The sequence below is a fragment of the Microcaecilia unicolor genome, chromosome 6 (assembly GCF_901765095.1).
Source record: "Microcaecilia unicolor chromosome 6, aMicUni1.1, whole genome shotgun sequence".
Lineage (NCBI taxonomy): Eukaryota > Metazoa > Chordata > Amphibia > Gymnophiona > Siphonopidae > Microcaecilia > Microcaecilia unicolor.
Genome location: NC_044036.1, coordinates 339,710,076 through 339,731,257, shown reverse-complemented (window position 1 = coordinate 339,731,257; position 21,182 = coordinate 339,710,076). Strand labels below are relative to the sequence as shown.

General features: G+C 48.7%; 1 protein-coding gene across 1 annotated transcript in view; it reads left to right on the top strand.

Annotated features, from left to right (window-relative positions):
• The window catches only part of BAHCC1 (BAH domain and coiled-coil containing 1), a 281,988-nt gene that overhangs the window by 242,913 nt on the left and 17,893 nt on the right, over window positions 1-21,182 (top strand). The window contains 12 exon segments of the mRNA XM_030206874.1: window positions 1,356-1,366; window positions 3,009-3,124; window positions 6,471-6,504; window positions 6,507-6,553; window positions 6,555-6,714; window positions 12,439-12,651; window positions 14,679-14,782; window positions 14,785-14,979; window positions 15,167-15,274; window positions 17,980-18,111; window positions 18,203-18,260; window positions 18,263-18,317. Of these exon segments, the coding sequence (XP_030062734.1) occupies window positions 1,356-1,366; window positions 3,009-3,124; window positions 6,471-6,504; window positions 6,507-6,553; window positions 6,555-6,714; window positions 12,439-12,651; window positions 14,679-14,782; window positions 14,785-14,979; window positions 15,167-15,274; window positions 17,980-18,111; window positions 18,203-18,260; window positions 18,263-18,317 (1,233 nt within the window).

Below are 21,182 nucleotides of genomic sequence, written 5' to 3'. Positions count from 1 at the left end.
TAATACTTCCTTAGGTTACTCCTAAGCCTATTCCCTCTTAACTTTGTCATATGCCCCCTCATTCCAGAGCTCTCCTTCATTTGAAAAAGGCTCTCTTCCTGTACATAAATGCCCTTGAGATATTTTAAACCTTTCTATCATGTCTCCTCTCTCCCTTCTCTCTTCCAGCGTATACATGTTGAGGTTCATAAGCCTGTCCTATAATGTTTACATTCAAGACCTGCTTACTAATTTCGTAGCCGCTCTCTGGACCGACTCCATCCTGTTTATATCTTTTCCGTAGGTGCGGTCTCCAGAACTGCACGCAGTACTCCAAATGAGGCCTCACCAGAGACTTATACAACGGCACTATCACCTCCTTTTTCCTGCTGGTCATGCCTCTCTTTATGCACCCAATGCATCCTTCTGGCTTTGGCTGTCGCTTTTTCTACCTGTTTGAAAGCTTTAAGGTCGTCAGACACAATCACCCCCAAGACCTGCTCTTCCTTCATACACTGAAGCACTACACCCCTATACTGTACCGTTCCCGCGGATTTTTGCGACCCAAGTGCATGACCCTGCATTTTTTGGGATTAAACCTTAAGTTGCCCAAATATCGGTCCATTCCTCTAGCTTCGCTAGGTCCTTCCTCATGTCATTCACACCCTCCAGGGTGTCCACCCTGTTGCAGCGTTTAGTATCATCCTCAAAGAGGCAAACCTTACCAGACAGCCCTTCCGCAATATCGCTCACAAAGACGTTAAAAAGAGCTCCACTGACGACCTCCTTTTCCTCAGAGCAAGCTCCATTTACCACCACCCTCTGTCTCCTACCACTCAACCAATTTTTTACCCAATCAGTTACTCTAGATCCCGCACCGAGGGCACTCAATTTATATATCAGTCGCCTATGCGGAACCGTGTCAAGGCTTTGCTGAAATCCAAGTATACCACATCAAGCGCCCCTCCCACATCCAACTGTTTGGTCACCCAGTCGAAGAAGACAGTCAGATTTGTCTGACAGGACCTGGAAACATGACTGGATGGGTGTGTCCTGAGTAGAGAGCTGAACGGGAACGGGGATCACGGGAATCTAGAGGAACCTGCGGGATTCCTGCAGGGATGGAAGTAGTTGCTTTGTGATTCCCGTGGGAATGTAGTCAAAATCTCTGGCTTGCAGTGCACTGAGAGAGGTGACTGGAGCACCAGAATGAGGTTTGGAACAGATGTTTATTTTTGGATATTCTGAAAACTAAAGTGGCCTGGGGCTGTCCAGAGGGTTGGGGGTTGAGAACCCCTTTCTTAAAACAAGAGTGGGATCACCTGGCAGCCCTAACTTCTGGGAATCACAGGATCACAAATCCTCCTCTGCTTCAGGAAGATGATGGGTATATATGTGTGGGGGGGGGGGGCAAGGGATTATGTGGGGAGGTGTGGATATTTGTGGGGGGGGGGGATGTGTATGTTGAATGATGTATATGGGTATGTGTGTCAGGGGCATAGCTACGGGGGGCCACGGGGGCCTGGGCTTCCGCAAATTTCGTCCGGGCCCCTGGTTTGGCTGGCGGGGGTCCCCAACCCTCACCAGCTGAAGCCTTCTTCAGTGCAGTCTCCGGCGCAGCCGCGTTCGCTGCCTGCCCCCTGCTCTTCTTTCTTCTTGTTCCTCCTGTGCATGCTGACGCTCAGTGGTCTCCGGCGCAGCCACGTTCGCTGCCTTCCCCCTGCTCTTCTTTCTTCTTGCTCCTCCTGTGCACGCTGATGCTCAGCGGTCTCCGGCGCAGCCACTTTCGCTGTCTGCCCCCTGCTCTTCTTTCTTCTTGCTCCTCCTGTGCACGCTGACGCTCAGCGGTCTCCGGTGCAGCCGCGTTCGCTGCCTGCCCCCTGCTCTTCTTTCTTCTTGCTCCTCCTGTGCACGCTGACGCTCAGCGGTCTCCGGCGCAGCCGCGTTCGCTGCCTGCCCCCTGCTCTTCTTTCTTCTTGCTCCTCCTGTGCACGCTGACGCTCAGCGGTCTCCGGCGCAGCCGCGTTCGCTGCCTGCCCCCTGCTCTTCTTTCTTCTTGCTCCTCCTGTGCACGCTGACGCTCAGCGGTCTCCGGCGCAGCCGCGTTCGCTGCCTGCCCCCTGCTCTTCTTTCTTCTTGCTCCTCCTGTGCACGCTGACGCTCAGCGTGCACAGGAGGAGGAAGAAAAGCAGGGGCCAGGCAGCAAACACGGATGCACTGGAGACCGCACTGAAGAAGGCTTCGGCTGGCGGGGGTTGGGGACCCCCGCCAGCAAAGGTATTTGTCAGGGGGCAAGGTGAGGCGAGGTGAGGCAAGGTGAGGCGGTGGGGGAGTGAGGAGGTGAGGTGATGGGGGAGGCAAGGCGTAGCAGTGGAGGGGGTGGCGTGGCGGTGGGAGGGTGGCACTCAAAATGTGCCCCCAACCTCCCACTGTGAGGTCTGGCTACGCCCCTGTGTGTGTGTTTGTGTATGTGGAGTGATGTGTGTGTGTGTGTGTGTGTGTGTGTGTGTGTGTTTGTGTATGTGGAGTGATGTCTGTGTGTTTATGTGTGTGTGAGTAAGTGTGTGTGTGTGTATATGTGTGTGTCTTTGTGTATGTATGTGTGTGTGTATGTGTTCGTGTATTTGTGTATTTATGTGTGTGTGTGTGTGTGTGTGTTTGTGTATGTGGAGTGATGTGTGTGTGTGTGTGTGTGTGTGTGTGTGTATGTGGAGTGATGTCTGTGTGTTTATGTGTGTGTAAGTGTGTGTGTGTGTATATGTGTGTGTCTTTGTGTATGTGTGTGTGTGTGTATGTGTTCGTGTATGTGTGTATTTGTGTGTCGGTGTGTATGTGTATATATGTGTGTTTGCGTTTGTCTCTGTTTCTCTCTTTATCACTTATGTCTATATCTATTTCTTTGTATCTTTTCTTTATATCTTGACAAAGGAAAAGGAAGTTAATGTTTTAAAATCTCATTTGTTTTTTTAGTTTTGTTTTTAAATCCCAGAATTATTAATTTTTTGATCTCATTGGATTTTTCTTCACAGATCCCTTAAAAGCAGTTTTAACCCTTTTGTGCACAGAGCTGAGGAGTGACGGAGAGCCAAAGAAGAAAAGGAGCCGAGTGTCAGAGGGAGATTACAGGAGTTTGAAAAGCTCAGAGGTAAATCATCCCACATCGGGAAAACAAAATTAAAACGATTCCGTAGCTAGCCATAACTAAACATCGAAAGCATGAACAGCTAAATCAAGCCATGAAAAAGCAGAAGAGGTCAAACTTCTCCCTAACCTTCCCCCTCTCCCTGCAAAAAAGAAAAAAAAAATAGGAAAATGAGTTCTCCTAGAGAATTCTGAAGAAACAGGCTTAAATATTTCTCTCTATTTCCGCCAGGAGCTGGTCTCCTGGAAGAACAATGTGGCGAGTTTATACATTTCCCAGAGCTGCTGTGATTCTGTTTCTATGTAACAAATTAGAATCTGCATCACGATACAGTGTTACTTAACATGTGAAGATCAGCTGTCCATGAACAGGCTTGATTTAACCCAAATCTTGGAGTCCTGGACAGGAGAGGTCGTTACCCGCCTGTCTACTGATTTTCAACAGCATGTAATGGGAGACGGCCACATCCAGCCCTCTACTGAATGGTTAGGGGCAGTCGGTGGGTGGAGTTCGGTGAAGCCAGAACTTAAACGGTTACTCACGCATACCCAGAAAATCAGCGCTGGAGATGGCTTGGCATTGAATGTCTAGGGTTCATTCTGCTCATAGCGGTCAGTGGCTTAAAAATCGCTGACCTTCGCAGGCTGAATACTGCCCCCTTTCTTTGTAAGGTGATGAGGTTTTCCAATGCCACACTCGTGGTTCATTTTTGCATTTCAGCTGGGATCTTACAGTTTTTCCTGCTGAAGGGATTTATGTAAGATCAGAGTCTTTCATGATGTGGATCGATCTGTTTTGCACGTGCGACTGATGTGAAGGATTCTGCTATCATGTGGTGTCTGTGTAGGAATTTGTAACAGTCCAGCTTGTTCTAGTTTCCCAGTAGTAGGTATATCGGTGCTCTAGGGCCCAGTATAACATTTATGGCACTGTCATTTCATAGGTGGATTAAGGCATTTATGGTTTGGTTAGTTTTCTATGTAGGTTTCGAATGTGTCTTTGCAGGGTTTTGGGTTATTGTGAAAAGTGTCTGGCCCTATTTCAAAGCAGGCCCCTGGCACCCAAAATAAAAATGCTCAGGACTAGTGGTCTCCACATCCCGTAGATTCAGGGACACTGAGAGGGAGGGCAGGGGGGACAAAATTCCCCGGGCTCGGGCCTCTAAGGGGGGCCCGGCGCCGCCGTCCCCGATCTCACCCAACACTGGGCCGGGCCCCCCCCGCATTGAAATCATCACAGTGCCTCACCTGTCACCTCCATGACTGAAAGTGCAGCAGCGGCAGATCGGATTCGCCTCCCTATGGGCCTTCCCTCCCTATGTCCTGCCCTCGTCTGATGTAACTTCCGCGAGGGCGGGACACAGGGAGGGAAGGCCCGATGGGAGGCTAATCCGATCTGCTGCTGCTGCGTCTTTCAGTCATGGAGGGTGACAGGTGAGGCACTGTGATGATTTCAATGCAGGGGGCCCAGCCCGGTGGCGGACAGAGGGGGCAGCTGGGGACTGCGGCGCGGCGGCCTGGGAGGGGGCTAGTGGCGACAACTTTGGGGCGGTGGCGGGGCGGGCCAGGCCCGGCCCAGTCTCTCAGTGGCCCTGTGTAGATTCATCACATAGAAACCCATCTGACTGGCAGTGGGAGGAGCATCTGCTGCTCTGAAGTGATAATCACAATTAATATTTTTGTATGACATGTTGTAAGAAGGTAGCTCCATTGTTGGAGAATGTGGAGTTTGTGATACAGAACTGGAGGTGCAGAGTTTATAATGAGATTCGGTCCAATCTGTAGAGAATCCAGACTTCACCCTTCACAGAAGAATTATTGAATGATACTATCAGTTATAATGTGGTTTTACCTGGTAGCTGAAACTAGCTGGAGGAAGAGGGTTTCTTTATGTAGAAGGCCATGGTTTCCTATTTTGCTAATTTAAAAATGGGGATGCAGAGGGGAGGGGGCAGGGGCGTAGCCAGACACCCAATTTTGGGTGGGCCTGGGCCCAAGATGGGGTGGCAGAACTCCGCCTTGTCCCACAAGTGACTTGGTCTCTCCCTCTCTCGCCTGCATACCATATGGTCTCTCAAACATCCCCCGCCCCCCCCCCCCCCCCCCACATACCTTTTAAATAGATTTTCACTGGCAGCGAGCAGCAACTAATACACACTGCTCTTGCTGCAGGTGAAGATCTATTACAAGGTATGCAAGAGGGACAGTTGTTGGAGTTTTCGGCTGGTGGGGCTTGGGAAGAATGCCTGCCAGCCCACATCATAGGTGTACTGCTACTGGATGGGCCTGAGCCCAAGTGGTGGGCCTGGGCCAGTGCATTTTATCTAATGAAAAAGGTGCCCATACTCAATGCCAGGCCACCCTTCAGGGGTGGGGTGATCACTGAGGGACCCTCCCCACCATAGCCAGGCCCCCTGCAACCAGTCACAGAATCTATGACAAGGCAGAATTGGTGTGTAGAGCTGAGCTCTTTCATTAAAACTTGGGGACCAGGGGTCAATTTTTGCAGACAATGGAAAAGGTGCCGGTACTCAGTACCCCCAAGTACCCCCTCAAAAAAAGCCTGGCCTGGGCCCACCCTTGGCTACGCACTGCTGCAGGTGAAGATCTGCTATTACAAGGTATGCAAGAGGGACAGTTGTGGGAGTTTTTCAGCTGATGGGCTTGGGGTTCTCTGCCAGCCACATCATAGGTGTTCTGCTACTGGATGGGCTGAGCCCAAAGTGGGGTGGGCCTGTGCCACACCTGGCCACCCTTGGCTACACCACTGGGAGGGGAGATATGCTGTGGCGGGCATGATGTGCAGATATGGCACTTTGGCTTGCCCTCCCCCCCCCCCCCCCAATTGCCACCCCAAATATTTCTGTCTGGAGACACCACTGATAGAGGAATTATGATATTTTTGTTCTAACTGCCCCTCAATAATTATTGCTCTATGTCCCACTTTGAAATCCACCTGGCGAAGCACTATCGCAGTGCAGCTGAGCAACAGGAACCCCGCGAAAGAGAAATTTTGTTATCCAACTCCTGGGCCCAATTTCCAAGACATCCCAGACTTTACTTTGGCCCTCACTATGGTCTAGAGGTTAGTTGGTGTCTGTGTGGAACTCAGAAAGAAGGGACAGGAGAGGAAGGATGTCGGATAGTGGGCTGTGTTTACCCTCCTGATTAGAAAAGGTTACAGCGGCACACAGCCAGCTCCTGATCTGCGCCCTTAAGACCATGGCGCAGTGTGAAACCTCCGAGAGCTTTGCTTCCTGCCGCAGAGATGTTTTGCTCTGAAACAGGACACAAAAAAGGAAAGCGTTGTGGGTAACACTTGCAAACTAATGTCTTTTTCCTTCTCCCAGATCAAACTGCGATGTAAAAGAGCAGCCGCTCCCAGAGTAAGCTGGCATCCAGACTGGTTCATAAGGTATCCCAGGTAAAGCAGAAAGGTCAGGAACAAAACTCTGCCCGCCAGCATCAGCGCCATTTCAGAGGAAGGAGCAAAACCCAGCAAGCAAGATCCAGAAGAAATTATCAGGGCCTGCAGTTCAGGAACCTCCGTTAAGCACCTACAGACTTCTGAAGACACACAGGCCACAGAAGCAGGTATAAGTTCGTTGCTCTGTATGATTGCCATCTGCCTAATTGGGATATTAAAGGACGGGTAACTTACTGAACTAATCCTCCCCTGCTCCTCCCCCCCCAATCCCTCTCAAATTAATGACATTATGGAACATTCTTTAATTACCGCCATCTTCAAAGGGAAAAAAATGCCAGGCTTTATTTATTTATTTATTGCATTGTACCCACATTTTCCACCTATTTGCAGGCTCAATGTGGCTTACGTAGTACCGTCAAGGCGTTTTGCCCAGTCGGTTGATAACAGATACAAGGTTGTATAGTGATCGTATGAGTTATAAGTGGAGGGTCGCAAGGGTATGAAGATTGTATATTGTCCAGTACGATCACTGGTTGAGCTGTGTTGCTGGGTGAAGAAGTTTACTTGGGGTCGTTGGGTAAGCTGTTTGAAGAGGTTGGTTTTTAGTGATTTCCTGAAGTTCAGATTGTCGTGGATTGTTTTCACAGCTTTGGGAGGCCATTCCATAGTTGTGCGCTTATGTAGAGAATCCGGATGATAGGTTGTTTGTATTTCATTCCTTTGCAATTTGGTAGTGTAGGTTTAGGTATGATCTTGACGTCTGACTTTGTTTCTTATTGGCAGTTCTATAAGATCTGTCATGTATCCTGGGACTACTCCGTATATGATTTTGTGGACTAAGGTGCAGATTTTGAAGGTGATCTGTTCTTTGATTGGAAGCCAGTGCAATTTTTCTCGAAGAGGTTTGGCATTTTCGAAACGTGTTCTGTTGAATATCAGCCTGGCTGCTGTGTTTTGGGCGGTCTTGGAGGTTTTTTTTATGAGTTGTTCTTTGCAAACCCGCGTAGACTCCGTTGCAACAATCTGCATGGCTTAGGACCATTGATCGTATTAGATATCGAAGGGTGCCTCTTGGGAAGAAAGGCTTTAATCGTTTGAGCTTCCACATTGAATAGAACATTTTCTTTGTTACTGAGTTACTTGGGTCTCGAGAGTAAGGTTGCGATCAAGTGTGACGCTGAGTATTTTCAACTGTCTGAGGTAGGCTTTACTGTCAGCTTCCCTTTGTGAGCTAGCATTTGATACCACAGAGCAGGTAATCCAAGTGGGCACTCTCTGTCATTCCCCTCACCCTTATCCCTGTCAGTCTCTCTCTTTTCTCTGTACCCCTCTACCCATCATTCAATGTCTTTCCGTTCCCCCCAGGCTTGATCCCTTCCTAGTACCTTCTTTTCCCATGTTCTCCATGAACAACGTGCTGTTGGTTCCACAAGGATCCTGTTGTCTCCTATTTTATTCAATATATATTTGGCTCCTTTAGGGAGATTCTGAACAATTGGGGGAGGGGTGATGTATTTTATGTTTGCAGATGACATTACACTGATGTTTCTGACCAAAGGTTCAATTCAGATAACGTTATCTTTTTTTCAATACTGTGTTTTAGGACTGTTAAGGATTGGATGAATGAAAATGTTCTTAAATTACCCAGATAAGGCAAAGATACTATGGGTGGAAAGAACCTCAGTCAATTGATGTGAATGGGGTACAGATTCTGATATGATGTTTTGGGTATGTTTTGTAATTTGTGTGGTTTGTCATGATTGTAATCCACCTTGAGCTGGACAGTTAAAGCGAAATATAAATGCTCATGTTAAATTAAAATTAAGCTCTTTCCTTAGATCTCTTTTCCTGCCCCCCCCCCCCCCCAATTCCATTATTATCACTCTTCCAAGAGGTTGAGTGCAGAGAGCAGCAAGTAGGGGAGGTCTTCAGCCCTCTCACTTGTTCTCTTGGAGGTCTCTGTCTTTCACTTACTTTAACTACACTGGGATCAAACCGATAGTGAATCATTCTCTACTCAGCAGAGCATCAAATCGATGACTTTCAGAGGCTGTCATACCTCCATCTGAGCAGTCAGTGCATGGGACAGTATGTGTATGCTCACTGATGTGACAGCCCACTGGGGACATAGCCAGGAGCATCATACCGCTATTACAGTACAGATATAGATCAACCCAGTTGGGTTTTCAGGATACCTACAATGACGATGAATTGCATACAAATGGAGGTGGTGCAATCAAAGGCATCTCATGCACATTCATTATGGATATCTTGAAAAACAGACTGGCTTGGTGACCTGCTGAATGGGTTGAGAGCCCTTGGCATATATGATGTTTTTTTAGCAATGGTCCTCAACCCAGTCCTTGGGACACATGGAGGGGCACAATGGAACGGGGCTCCCATGTTTTCCTGAGGACGTCCTCGCAGAACGTCCCAGCGAAGGGGCGGGGAAACCCTTATTATCGAAACAAGATGGGCGTCCATCTTTCATTTCAATAATACGGTCAGGGACACCCAAATCTCAACATTTATGTCAACCTTAGAGATGGTCGTCCTTAGGGATGGTCGTCCCCGGTTTTCGACAATAATGGAAACCGAGGACATCCATCTCAGAAATGACTAAATGCAAGCCCTTTGGTCGTGAGAGGAGCCAGCATTCATAGTGCACTGGTCCCCCTCACGTGCCAGATTTTGTGCAATGGGGAGAGAGCAGTATGGTGTGGTTATGGTGGAGTAGTTGTTTTTGTTGTGTTGTGAGGTGAGTACAAAACATTGTGTTTTTTCTGCGTTGAGTTTTAGCTGGAATGCATCCACCCAGGAGTGCATGATTTGGAGGCTTTGGTTGATCTCGTTAGTGATTTCATTTAGATCGTGTTTGAACGGGATGTAAATCGTGACATCGTCTGCGTATATGTAGGGATTAAGGTTTACACATACTATACCAGCAAAAGGGAGTGAGATTGTAGCTTGGTACTAGTAATAAGAGCACCAAGTAGAAACGTTGGTTTGTAGTGGAATTACTGAAGTAATTGTAGTGATGCCTGAGTAAGAGTATTATAGAAGTAGTAATAATAGTGACTACTGGAGTTGCAGTACTGTAGTAGTAATAGTAGTAATATTATAGCAGGTGCAGTGGTAGTAATGGTAGGACCTGTAGTAATATTAGGACTATTGTAGTGGTAGTACTGTAGTAGTAGTAGTAGTAATATTATAGCCAGTATAGTATTAGTAACCCTGAGATGGTAGGAGTGTACTAATAATAGGACTACTATAGTTGCAGTATTGTAGTAATAGTAGTAATATTATAGTAGTGTGTGGTAGTAACCCTGTAGTGATAGAAGTGTTGTAATAAAAGGACTCTGTAGTAGTGGTAGTAGTAGTAAAATTATAATACTGTAGTGGTAGGAATCTGAAGTGGTAGGAGTGTAGTAATAATAGGACTACTGTAGTTACCATATTGTAGTAGTAATAATATTATAGTAGTGTAGTGGTAGTATTCCTATAGTGGTAGAAGTGTAGTAATAATAGGGCTAGTATAGTGCAGTACTGTAGTATAATAGAAGTGATATTATAGTAATGTAGTGGTAGTATCTCTGTAGTGGTAGATGTATAGTAATAATAAGACTACTGTAGTTGCAGTACTGTAGTAGTAGTAAAATTATAATAGTGTAGTGGTAGTAAGTCTTGTAGTTGTGTAGTAGTAATAGGAGTACTGTAGTTGCAGTTAATAATAGTAAAATTATAATAGTATAGTGGTAGTATCCCTGTAGAGGTAGAAGTGTAGTATAATAGGACTACTGTAGTTGCAGAATTATAGTAGTATTAATATTATAGCGATACAGTGATAGTAACCCTGTAGTGCTAAGAGTGTAGTAATAATAGGACTACTATAGTAGCAGTATGGTAGTGGTGCTGGAGCAATAATTACAGTACTGTAATAGTCATGCTACAGTAGTAGTAGTAGTAGTATTGTAGTAGTAGTAGTAGTGGATCTACATGCTCTATGCCTTATTTTATGTTTAATTTACTTCATGTATTATTAGTATTATTTTGTATCCTATTTTTTGTTTATTTATGTGTTGTTATTCAGTTTATTGTGTACTTTAAAATCTTATTTTAATTATCCTATTCGATATCATTTTTTATAATTTTGCTATTTGCCTGAAAGGCAGTGCAGCAAATGCTAGTAAACTGCTACTACCAGTAGAGTACTAATAGTAGTGCTGTCTTATAGTAGTAGTAGTGGCATCTCAGTAGTAGAGCTGAACTAAGAAATGTGGTCTTGTTTATGGCTTGAAAAGTCCAGAATTTGTGGCTTGTCTTCCGCATAAGCAGAATTTGCAGAGGTTTCCGATTTGTTTCATGAGGATACAGATGATGAAGGGTGCTAGAAAGAGTAACTGAAAACAGAGCAGCCCTGCAGTGTGCTTGAAATTGAAAATAGCTTCTCTAAAGGTCTTTGGCTCTCAGGCTCTTCCTGTTCCCTCAGTCTTTAGAGCATTACAGGCTTCCCCAGGATGTGTAACCAGGCAGCCAGCTAAAAGAGACTTTTCTTTAAAACCATGAACAAAGAGGCGAAGGGAAAGCTTTGTTTCCTTTCCCCAAGTGACCTTTAATTTTGACGAACAAATAAAGGTTAGTGGGGTGAAAACTGCAGGAAGTAGGAAGCTGAAAGAGGAAGTGCCCTGTGTCATCTCTGTGGCTGGGGCCGAGGTGCAGAGACATGGAAAATCCTACGAAGGTCTTAACTAATGAAATACATCTTTTGTGAGTGTTCAGTGACTAGGGGTGTGCCACCCCCTGCCACAAACCATTTCCATGTGCGGGCGACAGTGCAAACGCTCCCACTTCTCCGAAAATCAGTTCTTAATTTGTGTAGCTGGTTACAATTAAGATATTTTTCCCCAAATGCAGCTGTTTACTCATGGCCATCTCTCCGCTCCTCTCCTCAGAAACATCTGAGTAAACCCTGCTTTCCTTTTGAATGCATTTTGCTTACCAGTAAATTGTTTTCAATACAGGGATTTAAAAGGCCTGGAGGAGGTGAGAGATGTGATACACATTAGTTTGTTGACAATCGTTTTATAATCACACACGTTGGACAGCCACATCCCTGACCCTTCCACTCCTCCCCCATAGCTTGAAAACATTAAGGAATATTCTGGGATATGTAATAAGAACAAGGAAAATCAAAGTCTTACTGGAGTTGGCTTCCCTGCCTGTATCCAGATGTCTCTGAGGATCATGTCTGTTACTGAGTAGACACGGAAGATTGGAATGAATGAGAAATTAACCCAGCCTAAATTTTGGAACGCAATAAGGTTGTTTCATGTATTCTGAATGTGTGATGTAAGGTTTTCATTTGGAGGGTGTCTTTGGGTTTTGAGGAACATTTTTTGATTACGGTGCAGCCTTCATCTGTCTTGACCAGGTTAGTGGAGAGCCTGCCTCTCTTTCTTCACGTTGAGCAGAGGCCGTAATTCTGTTCATGTGGTCCTAGCAGGGGAAAAAAAAAAAACTTCAAGTACCAGAATGCAAAGCAATTTAGAAAGGCAAGACAGGTTCAGCTTTCCATAAGGATTAAGCCAGTAAGTCACCTCTTTGGAAAGGGGCCATGAATTGCTTATGCCATGAACAGCAAGTGTATTAACACTATTGTTGTGTATTAACGTTACTTCACGGAGCGCAGAATTGCGTTATAACACTGAACACTCGCAACCCTGGCTCATTTGGGGGACGGGTAAATTCCCTTCCAGCCTCTTTGAACCAGATGTTTTCAAGCTGACTCCATGGTCACATGATCACAGGTTTAGCATTGTAAACAGAGGCGATGGCCACGTGTCTGTGGCAGATGCCAACAGTCTGCCAAAACATGCTCTAATGTTTAGCAGGTCTGTTTTTCTTGCATTTAGATGAAGAGCAGGATGAAGACTATGACAGTGAAGATGGCGATGAAGACATCACAGAGCTGCTGTCCAAAGACTTCAGCCTGCCCCTTCACTCTCCTGTAAACTCAGCTGTGATTGGACCTTCTCCTTCTTCGGTTGTGAAAATGGAAGCCAACCAGAAGGCAAAGAACAAAAAGGAAAGACAAGGGCTATTAGGTAAGTGACATGAGATCCGAGAGGGTAGATGCAGAGCATGGCTCGTTCTCATTGTGCCATGGAAGACGTTTTGGGAGAGGGGAGTTGAGCAGAGGTTTCAAGGGCAGCAACAGATAATCACTGGCCTTGTGTACTCAAGAAATTGTGAGTAGGATGCTGAGATCTTATCAGTCTGATGAAAACCAGATGTTTTACTGAAGATGTGCTGGAGGAAACATCTGGGCTTAGTCACATTGTGTCTGAAGAACATCAGGCATCCTGGCAGACTCTTGAGGCGGGGGAAAACACATGTAGAGAACAGTTAACCGAAATGAGTTTTCTTCCAGTCAGAAAGGGGATTAATACCTAGCGGAATAAGCATGTTCTAGCTCTCAGGCATACGTGGAAGGAACGGAAAGTATGGATTTTCTTGGTTTCTTCCCTGTCATTCCTTTTTTTCATTAGTTGGTTTGTACTTACACAATATTTTGGACTTTGCACCCGCCTCTGAAGTAGAGGGGTCTTTTGCACACTGAGAATAGAATAATACAAATCGTAATTTCTATATACTGTTGTAACCAAAAGCTCAAGATGGTTTATAGAAATTAAAAATAAGACAGAGGATGATGTTACTAACAATAGATTTATGTAAAAGTAGTTATGAGCATAATACACATTTTGAAACAGCCAAGTTTTTAGAAGTTTACAAAAACGCATGTAACATGTCTCAAGCCTAAGCTGGGCTGGAAGAGAATTCCATAATTGCAGAACAGCCAGAAAAGCAATATTCTTCCGAGATGACACTAACGCTGGGGTTTACTAAGCCCCTGGCAACGGCTGCTGCGCACTAGTGCTGCCACAGCCATTCACTTTGAATGCGATGTGTCGTCAATGCTGTACAGAAGCTGCTAGCGTAGCTTAGTAAACAGACCCCTAAATGAATTAGCTTAAGGAATGAAAGATCCAATTTATTCACATGGGACTGTCTACCAGAGCTACCCGTGGAGTGTACACTTATATGGTGAGTGAAGTAAATCAGGCTTTAGACCGTAGAAAATCTTAAACTTTCAACGAGCCTTTATTGGCAGCCAATGCAAAGGCATCAATAGAGGACCTGATCCTCATCAAACTTCGATTTCTTCAAGTCTCGCAGACGTACCATGAATCAATTGTAATCAAGAAATAGATGTTGTAACATTCCTAGAGATAAGTCTCACTGTTGTGATAGTAGCTGAATGAAGGGAGCACAGTCTGGGACTGGGATCTCCAATGCTCTCCATTCAGTACATTTTAGCGAGATGGGAAGGCGGTAGAATGAGAGGACATGAAATGAGGTTGAAGGGGGGCAGCTTCCGGAAAGATGTCAGGAAGTATTTTTTCACGGAGAGGGTGGTGGATGCTTGGATGCCCTCCCGCGGGAGGTGGTGGAGATGAAAACGGTAACGGAATTCAAACATGCGTGGGATAAGCATAAAGGAATCCTGTGCAGAAGGAATGGATCCTCAGAAGCTTAGTCGAAATTGGGTGGCAGAGCAGGTGGGGGGGTTGGTGGTTGGGAGGCGAGGATAGTGGAGGGCAGACTTATATGGTCTGTGCCAGAGCCGGTGATGGGAGGCGGGGCTGGTGGTTGGGAGGCGGGGATAGTGCTGGGCAGACTTATACGGTCTGTGCCAGAGCCGGTGATGGGAGGCGGGGCTGGTGGCTGGGAGGCGGGGATAGTGCTGGGCAGACTTATACAGTCTGTGCCAGAGCCGGTGATGGGAGGCGGGACTGATGGTTGGGAGGCGGGAAGTACTGCTGGGCAGACTTGTACGGTCTGTGCCAGAGCCGGTGGTGGGAGGCGGGACTGGTGGTTGGGAGGCGGGAAATACTGCTGGGCAGACTTGTACGGTCTGTGCCCTGAATAAGGCAGGTACAAATCAAGGTAAGGTTTACACATATGTTTGTCTTGTTGGGCAGACTGGATGGACCGTGCAGGTCTTTTTCTGCCGTCATCTACTATGTTATTATGTTACTATGTCATTCTTTCTCTCATTCCCTTTCCTTAGGGCCTTGTAAAATGTCCAGCCCTGGGGGTGAAGTAAAGATCAAAAAGCGAGCAGGAAAACACAGTGAAGAATCCAGCAGTGGAAGGGGAAGGTGGAGAAGCTCCCAGTAAGGAAAAAGTCCCTGACACGTGAAGGGGCGCATAAGAAGAAGTTAAAGGGAAGACCAAAGCGGAGCCTCCAATGGCAGATGCAGTCCGAGCCCAGTGACACCCTGTTCAGTGCTAGAGAAGGGGCAAAGATCTCAAGCGAACGCCTGAAGAAAGCTACCAGGAAGAGCAAAGTGTTACAATCAGCTTTAAGGGTCAGTATTAACTTATTTGGAAAGCAAAGGCCATTAGTAGCTATAATCCCGAGAGCTCTCAAAGATTAAAACTAAAAATGACATTTAGGTGACTAGTTCTTGTGCCAGCATTTCAGTGGCCTAGGTGTGAGGTCACTCCCAAATAACATGGTTTTCAGCTCCCTGCCTGTCTCTGCTTCTGTTGCAGAGGAAGAACGGAGGCTTAGGCCTGGCCCTGGCCCCTAGAAACTCCAAGAACCTCATCAGCAAGGGGAAGAAGCTGGCAAAGATGAAAAACAAGCTGCCCCTCAAACAGGTACCGCACTGTCAGCAGTTCTAGGGCAGAAAGAACTCAACCAACACTCTACAGAGCACAGGGTACGCAGGCACGAGGATATACAGAACCTGTCACTGGTGGGACAGTGGGGACTTAGGGGATGGGCACAGGGATACACAGCCTGTCACCTCTAGGACTGGAGGGTTGAGGGGATGGACACAGGGATACAGAGCCTGTCACCTCTAGGACTGGAGGGTTGAGGGGATGGACACAGGGATACAGAGCCTTTGATCTCTAGGACTGGAGGATTCAGGGGATGGACAAAGGGCTACAGAGCCTTTGACCTCTAGGACTGGAGGGCTCAGGGGATGGACACGGATACAGAGCCTTTGACCTCTAGGACTGGAGGGCTCAGGGGATGGACCCAGGGATACAGAGCCTTTGACCTCTAGGACTGGAGGGCTCAGGGGATGGACACAGGGATACAGAGTCTGTCACCTCTAGGACTGGAGGGTTCAGGGGATGGACACAGGGATACAGAGCCTTTGACCTCTAGGACTGGAGGGCTCAGGGGATGGACCCAGGGATACAGAGCCTGTCACCTCTAGGACTGGAGGGCTCAGGGGATGGACACAGGGATACAGAGCCTTTGACCTCTAGGATTGGAGGGTTCAGGGGATGGGCACAGGGATACAGAGCCTGTCACCTCTAGGACTGGAGGGTTCAGGGGATGGACTCAGGGATACAGAGCCTGTCACCGCTATGACTCAGCTCAGGGGATGAACACAGGGATACAGAGTCTGTCACCTCTAGGACTGGAGGGTTCAGGGGATGGACACAGGGATACAGAGCCTTTGACCTCTAGGACTGGAGGATTCAGGGGATGGACAAAGGGCTACAGAGCCTTTGACCTCTAGGACTGGAGGGTTGAGGGGATGGACACAGGGATACAGAGCCTTTGACCTCTAGGACTGGAGGGTTCAGGGGATGGACACAGGGATACAGAACCTGTCACCTCTAGGACTGGAGGGTTGAGGGGATGGACACAGGGATACAGAACCTTTGACCTCTAGGACTGGAGGGTTCAGGGGATGGACACAGGGATACAGAGCCTGTCACCTCTAGGACTGGAGGATTCAGGGGATGGACAAAGGGCTACAGAGCCTTTGACCTCTAGGACTGGAGGGCTCAGGGGATGGACCCAGGGATACAGAGCCTTTGACCTCTAGGACTGGAGGGCTCAGGGGATGGACACAGGGATACAGAGTCTGTCACCTCTAGGACTGGAGTGTTCAGGGGATGGACACAGGGATACAGAGCCTTTGACCTCTAGGACTGGAGGGCTCAGGGATGGACCCAGGGATACAGAGCCTGTCACCTCTAGGACTGGAGGGGCTCAGGGGATGGACACAGGATACAGAGCCTTTGACCTCTAGGACTGGAGGGTTCAGGGATGGGCACAGGGATACAGAGCCTGTCACCTCTAGGACTGGAGGGTTCAGGGGATGGACTCAGGGATACAGAGCCTGTCACCGCTATGACTCAGCTCAGGGGATGAACAAAGGGATACAGAGTCTGTCACCTCTAGGACTGGAGGGTTCAGGGGATGGACACGGGGATACAGAGCCTTTGACCTCTAGGACTGGAGGGCTCAGGGGGTGGACCCAGGGATACAGAGCCTGTCACCTCTAGGACTGGAGGGTTGAGGGGATGGACACAGGGATACAGAGCCTTTGACCTCTAGGACTGGAGGGTTCAGGGGATGGACACAAGGATACAGAACCTGTCACCTCTAGGACTGGAGGGTTGAGGGGATGGACACAGGGATACAGAACCTTTGACCTCTAGGACTGGAGGGCTCAGGGGATGGACACAGGGATACAGAGCCTTTGACCTCTAGGACTGGAGGGCTCAGGGGATGGACCCAGGGATACAGAGCCTTTGACATCTAGGACTGGAGGGCTCAGGGGATGGACCCAGGGATCAGAGCCTTTGACCTCTAGGACTGGAGGGTTCAGGGGATGGACACAGGGATACCGAGCCTGTCACCTCTAGGACTGGAGGATTCAGGGGATGGACAAAGGGCTACAGAGCCTTTGACCTCTAGGACTGCTCAGGGGATGGACACGGATACAGAGCCTTTGACCTCTAGGACTGGAGGGCTCAGGGGATGGACACAGGGATACAGAGCCTTTGACCTCTAGGACTGGAGGGTTCAGGGGATGGGCACAGGGATACAGAGTCTGTCACCTCTAGGACTGGAGGGTTCAGGGGATGGATTCAGGGATACAGAGCCTGTCACCTCTACGACTCGGCTCAGGGGATGAACACAGGGATACAGAGTCTGTCACCTCTAGGACTGGAGGGTTCAGGGGATGGACTCAGGGATACAGAGCCTTTGACCTCTACGACTGGAGGGCTCAGAGGATGGGTTGTTTTTGCTTTTTTACAAGAATTTCCTTACTTTTGGAGGTATGAACCTAGGTTCACTCAAAGTATAAATTCTCATGAAAATAGTCTGCAGAACCCTTGAATTCTCATTGGTTGCCTTCTGAATGGACATAATAATATGCATGTCTTTTTTGTGTCTTTAGGGGTGAAAAAACTGGCTTTTAAAAATTCTTGATGTCATAAATGTGCCGTTATCTTTCTTGTGGGAATTTTCCCCTTTTGGGCACTGTTTGGCTGTAGCTGCTTTCTTAGGTTGGCATCATTATGTGACTGAAGTACTTTGCTTTTTCAAGGGCAAAGGTCGGGCAGTCAGCAAATTGCTCGCAAGCTTTGCTGTGGAGGATGACTTTGAATTTGATGAGAACAGCAGCTTTTCCGAAGAAGATGAAGAGAAGGCTTTGCTGTGGAAAGGAACGCTGCTTCCGGTAAGATCCGCCTCTGCTGGCTTTGCAGAAATGGAAGGCAATGGGCGGGGCTGCGTTGATCTGACCGGTTTTCCTCTCTGTCCCTCCGCAGCACAAACGTGCACCATTACCAAAGACGGAGCTTCAGGATGGACTCCACATCCTGATTCCAAGGAAGACAATCTGTTGTACGCCGGCAGTGTGAAAATCCTGCAGCCACCAGACATGTAAGAAGCAAGGCCCCATGTTTCCTCACACAGTGCTTGTGAAACTCACAGCATCCACGGCCACTTTGTTAATTTGAACACTCAGTGCTGGTCTTAAACAGGGGCGGCCGCACAGGGCCTTGCGCTCTCAGGGGCTCCTTGCACCTCCCTTAGGGGTTACCATATGTCCGGTTTTACCCGGACATGTCCTCTTTTGAGGACCATGGCCGGGCAACCGGGCGGGTTTTGCCAGCCTGCCTGTTTGTCCGGATTTCTGGACAAAGGGGCAGGCTGGCGGGTGGACCTAGTGGTGTCTATCCTAGTCCCCTCTCCGTTACCTTACTATACTGCCCTGGTGGTCTAGTGACCTGTTCGGGCAAAGCGTTGCCCCTGCATACTGTTTGCTTGCTGATGGTCCCAGCGCCGATTCAAAATGGCTGCCAAGAGTTGAAGCTGCCTAGTGACCGGATCATCAGTAAGCAACAGTATGCAGGGCAGGAAAGAGGGGGCTCTTTTCTGCCCCGAAGAGGTCACTAGAGCACCAGGTCAGTACAGTAAGGTAAGAGGAGGGGAGGATAGGATACTCTTAGGGGGGTGTGATGGGGGGCGGGAGGGGGGTGTGAAAGGGGTGAAGCGGTATGTGACAGGGACGTGGTGTGGGGGTGTGCCAGGGGGGTGGGGCATGTGTCCTCTTTTTGGAGGGAGCAGATATGGAGGGGCATAATCGAACGGCGCCGGCCAAATCGATGGGCGGCCATCTTCGGGGCCGGCTCCATGAACGGACGGAGCCAGCATATTTTCGAAATACACTTGGCGCCCAGCCAAATCGTCACCGCGGGGTTAGATGAGATGGCAGACTCCGATTTTCAGCCATAATGGAAACCGGAGTCGGCCATCTTAAATCCGGCGAAATGTAAGGCATTTGGGCGTGGGAGGAGCCAGCATTTCTAGTGCACTGGCCACCCTGACAGGCCAAGACACCAACCGGGCACCCTAGGGGGCACTTAAAAAAATTAATAAAAAAAACAAAATTAGCTTCCAGGTGCATAGCACCCTTCCCTTGTGTGCTGAGCCCCCCAAATCCCCCCCCCCAAAACCCACTGCCCACAACTCTACACTATTACCATAGCCCTAAGGGGTGAAGGGTGCACCTATATGTGGGTACAGGGGGTTTTAGGGGGGGCTCCCATTTAGCAGCACAAGTGTAACAGGTAGGGGGGGGATGGGCCTGGGTCCACCTGCCTCAAGTGCACTGCACCCACTACAAACTGCTCCAGGGACCTGCATATTGCTGTCAGGGAGCTAGGTATGGCATTTGAGGCTGGCAAAAAATGTCAGATTTTTTTTTGTGTGTGTGTGTGTGGGAGGGGGGTGGTGACCACTGGGGGAGTAAGGGGAGGTGATCCACGCTTCCCTCTGGTGGTCATCTGGTCAGTTGGGGCACTTTTTTGGGACCTAAAAAAAAGGGTCCAAATAAAACGGACCAAATTCTCCTGACGGCCGGCTTTCTTTTTTCCATTATCGGGCAAAGCCGGCCATCTCAACGCACGCCCCCGTCCCGCCTTCGCTACCATGCGGACACGCCCCCTTTCAACTTTTGCCGGCTCTGCGACAGAAAGCAGTTGAAGCCGGCCACAATCGGCTTTTGATTATACCGATTTGGCCGGTTTCAGGGGATCGCCGGCGATCTCCCGATTTGTGTCGGAAGATCGCCGGCGATCTCTTTCGAAAATAAGCCTGAACCTACCGTATTCTTCAAAATGGCTGCCAAGACTTCAAGCAGTAGTGTTGGTAGACATTTTGAAGAAGCAGTGGCAGTGAGCAGAGCAGAGCAGTGGCAGTGGGCAGGAAAGAGTGGGTTTCTTTCCTGCCCTGAAGAGGTCACTAGACCACCAGGGTGTGTTAAGATAAGTTCAGGGAGGGCACCCTGAGGTTGGGGGGGGGGGCAGTGCTCATAAATAAAAATAAACATCTTGTCAGAAGGCCAGGGTGGGGTGTGGGGAGCAGGGGCATAGCTAGGTAGGGCCACGGGGGCATGGACCCCCACAGATTTAGCCCTGGCCCCCTCTACTTTTGACCTCCCCCCCTGCTATCGCCGACAAAACCCTCCCCCGCCGCCACCAGGTACCTTTGCTGGCAGGGGTCTTCAACACCCGCCAGGCTTAATCTTCTTCAGCGCCGGTCTCCAGTGCTGAAGCAGACTAAGCCTGGCGGGGGTTGGCGGGGGTTGGGGACCCCCACTAGTAAAAGTACCTGGCGGTGGCAGGGGTCAAAAGTGGTGGGGGAAGGTTGGCGACGGAGGGGGCGTCCGAAAGTGGCGGGGAGGGTCGGCAGCTGGGGGAGGCGGGCTAAAATATCCCCCCCACACACCTTGGGCTCTGGACCCCCCTCCCACCGAGGTCTGGCTACGCCCCTGGTGGGGAGGTAGGTAGAATTCTAACACCTGAGAGCCAGATTATAGTCCTGGCGCATAGCCCATGACTGTTAGATCTGGACTATAAATAGATATAAAATAGGCAAAAGAGCCCCTAATTCATGCCACAGAGACTGAGCCCACTGCCCCACTTGGGTAATGAGGCAGGGACACTGTCCACCATATTTTCGAAAGTGATGGGCGCCCATGTTTCGACCCAAATCAGGAGATGGGCGCCCATCTCGCAAAGGCGCCCAAATCGGTATAATCGAAAGCCAATTTTGGGCGTCTTCAACTGCACTCCGTCACGGAAACGAACAAAGTGGACAGGGGCGTTTCGGAGGCGTGGTGAAGGTATGACTGGGGTGTGTTTATCGGCCGAGGAGAGATGGGCGCCTTCGGCCGATAATCGAAGAAAAAAGGGCAGCAGAAGCGAGAATTTGGGTGACCACCGGAGGGAATCGGGGATGACC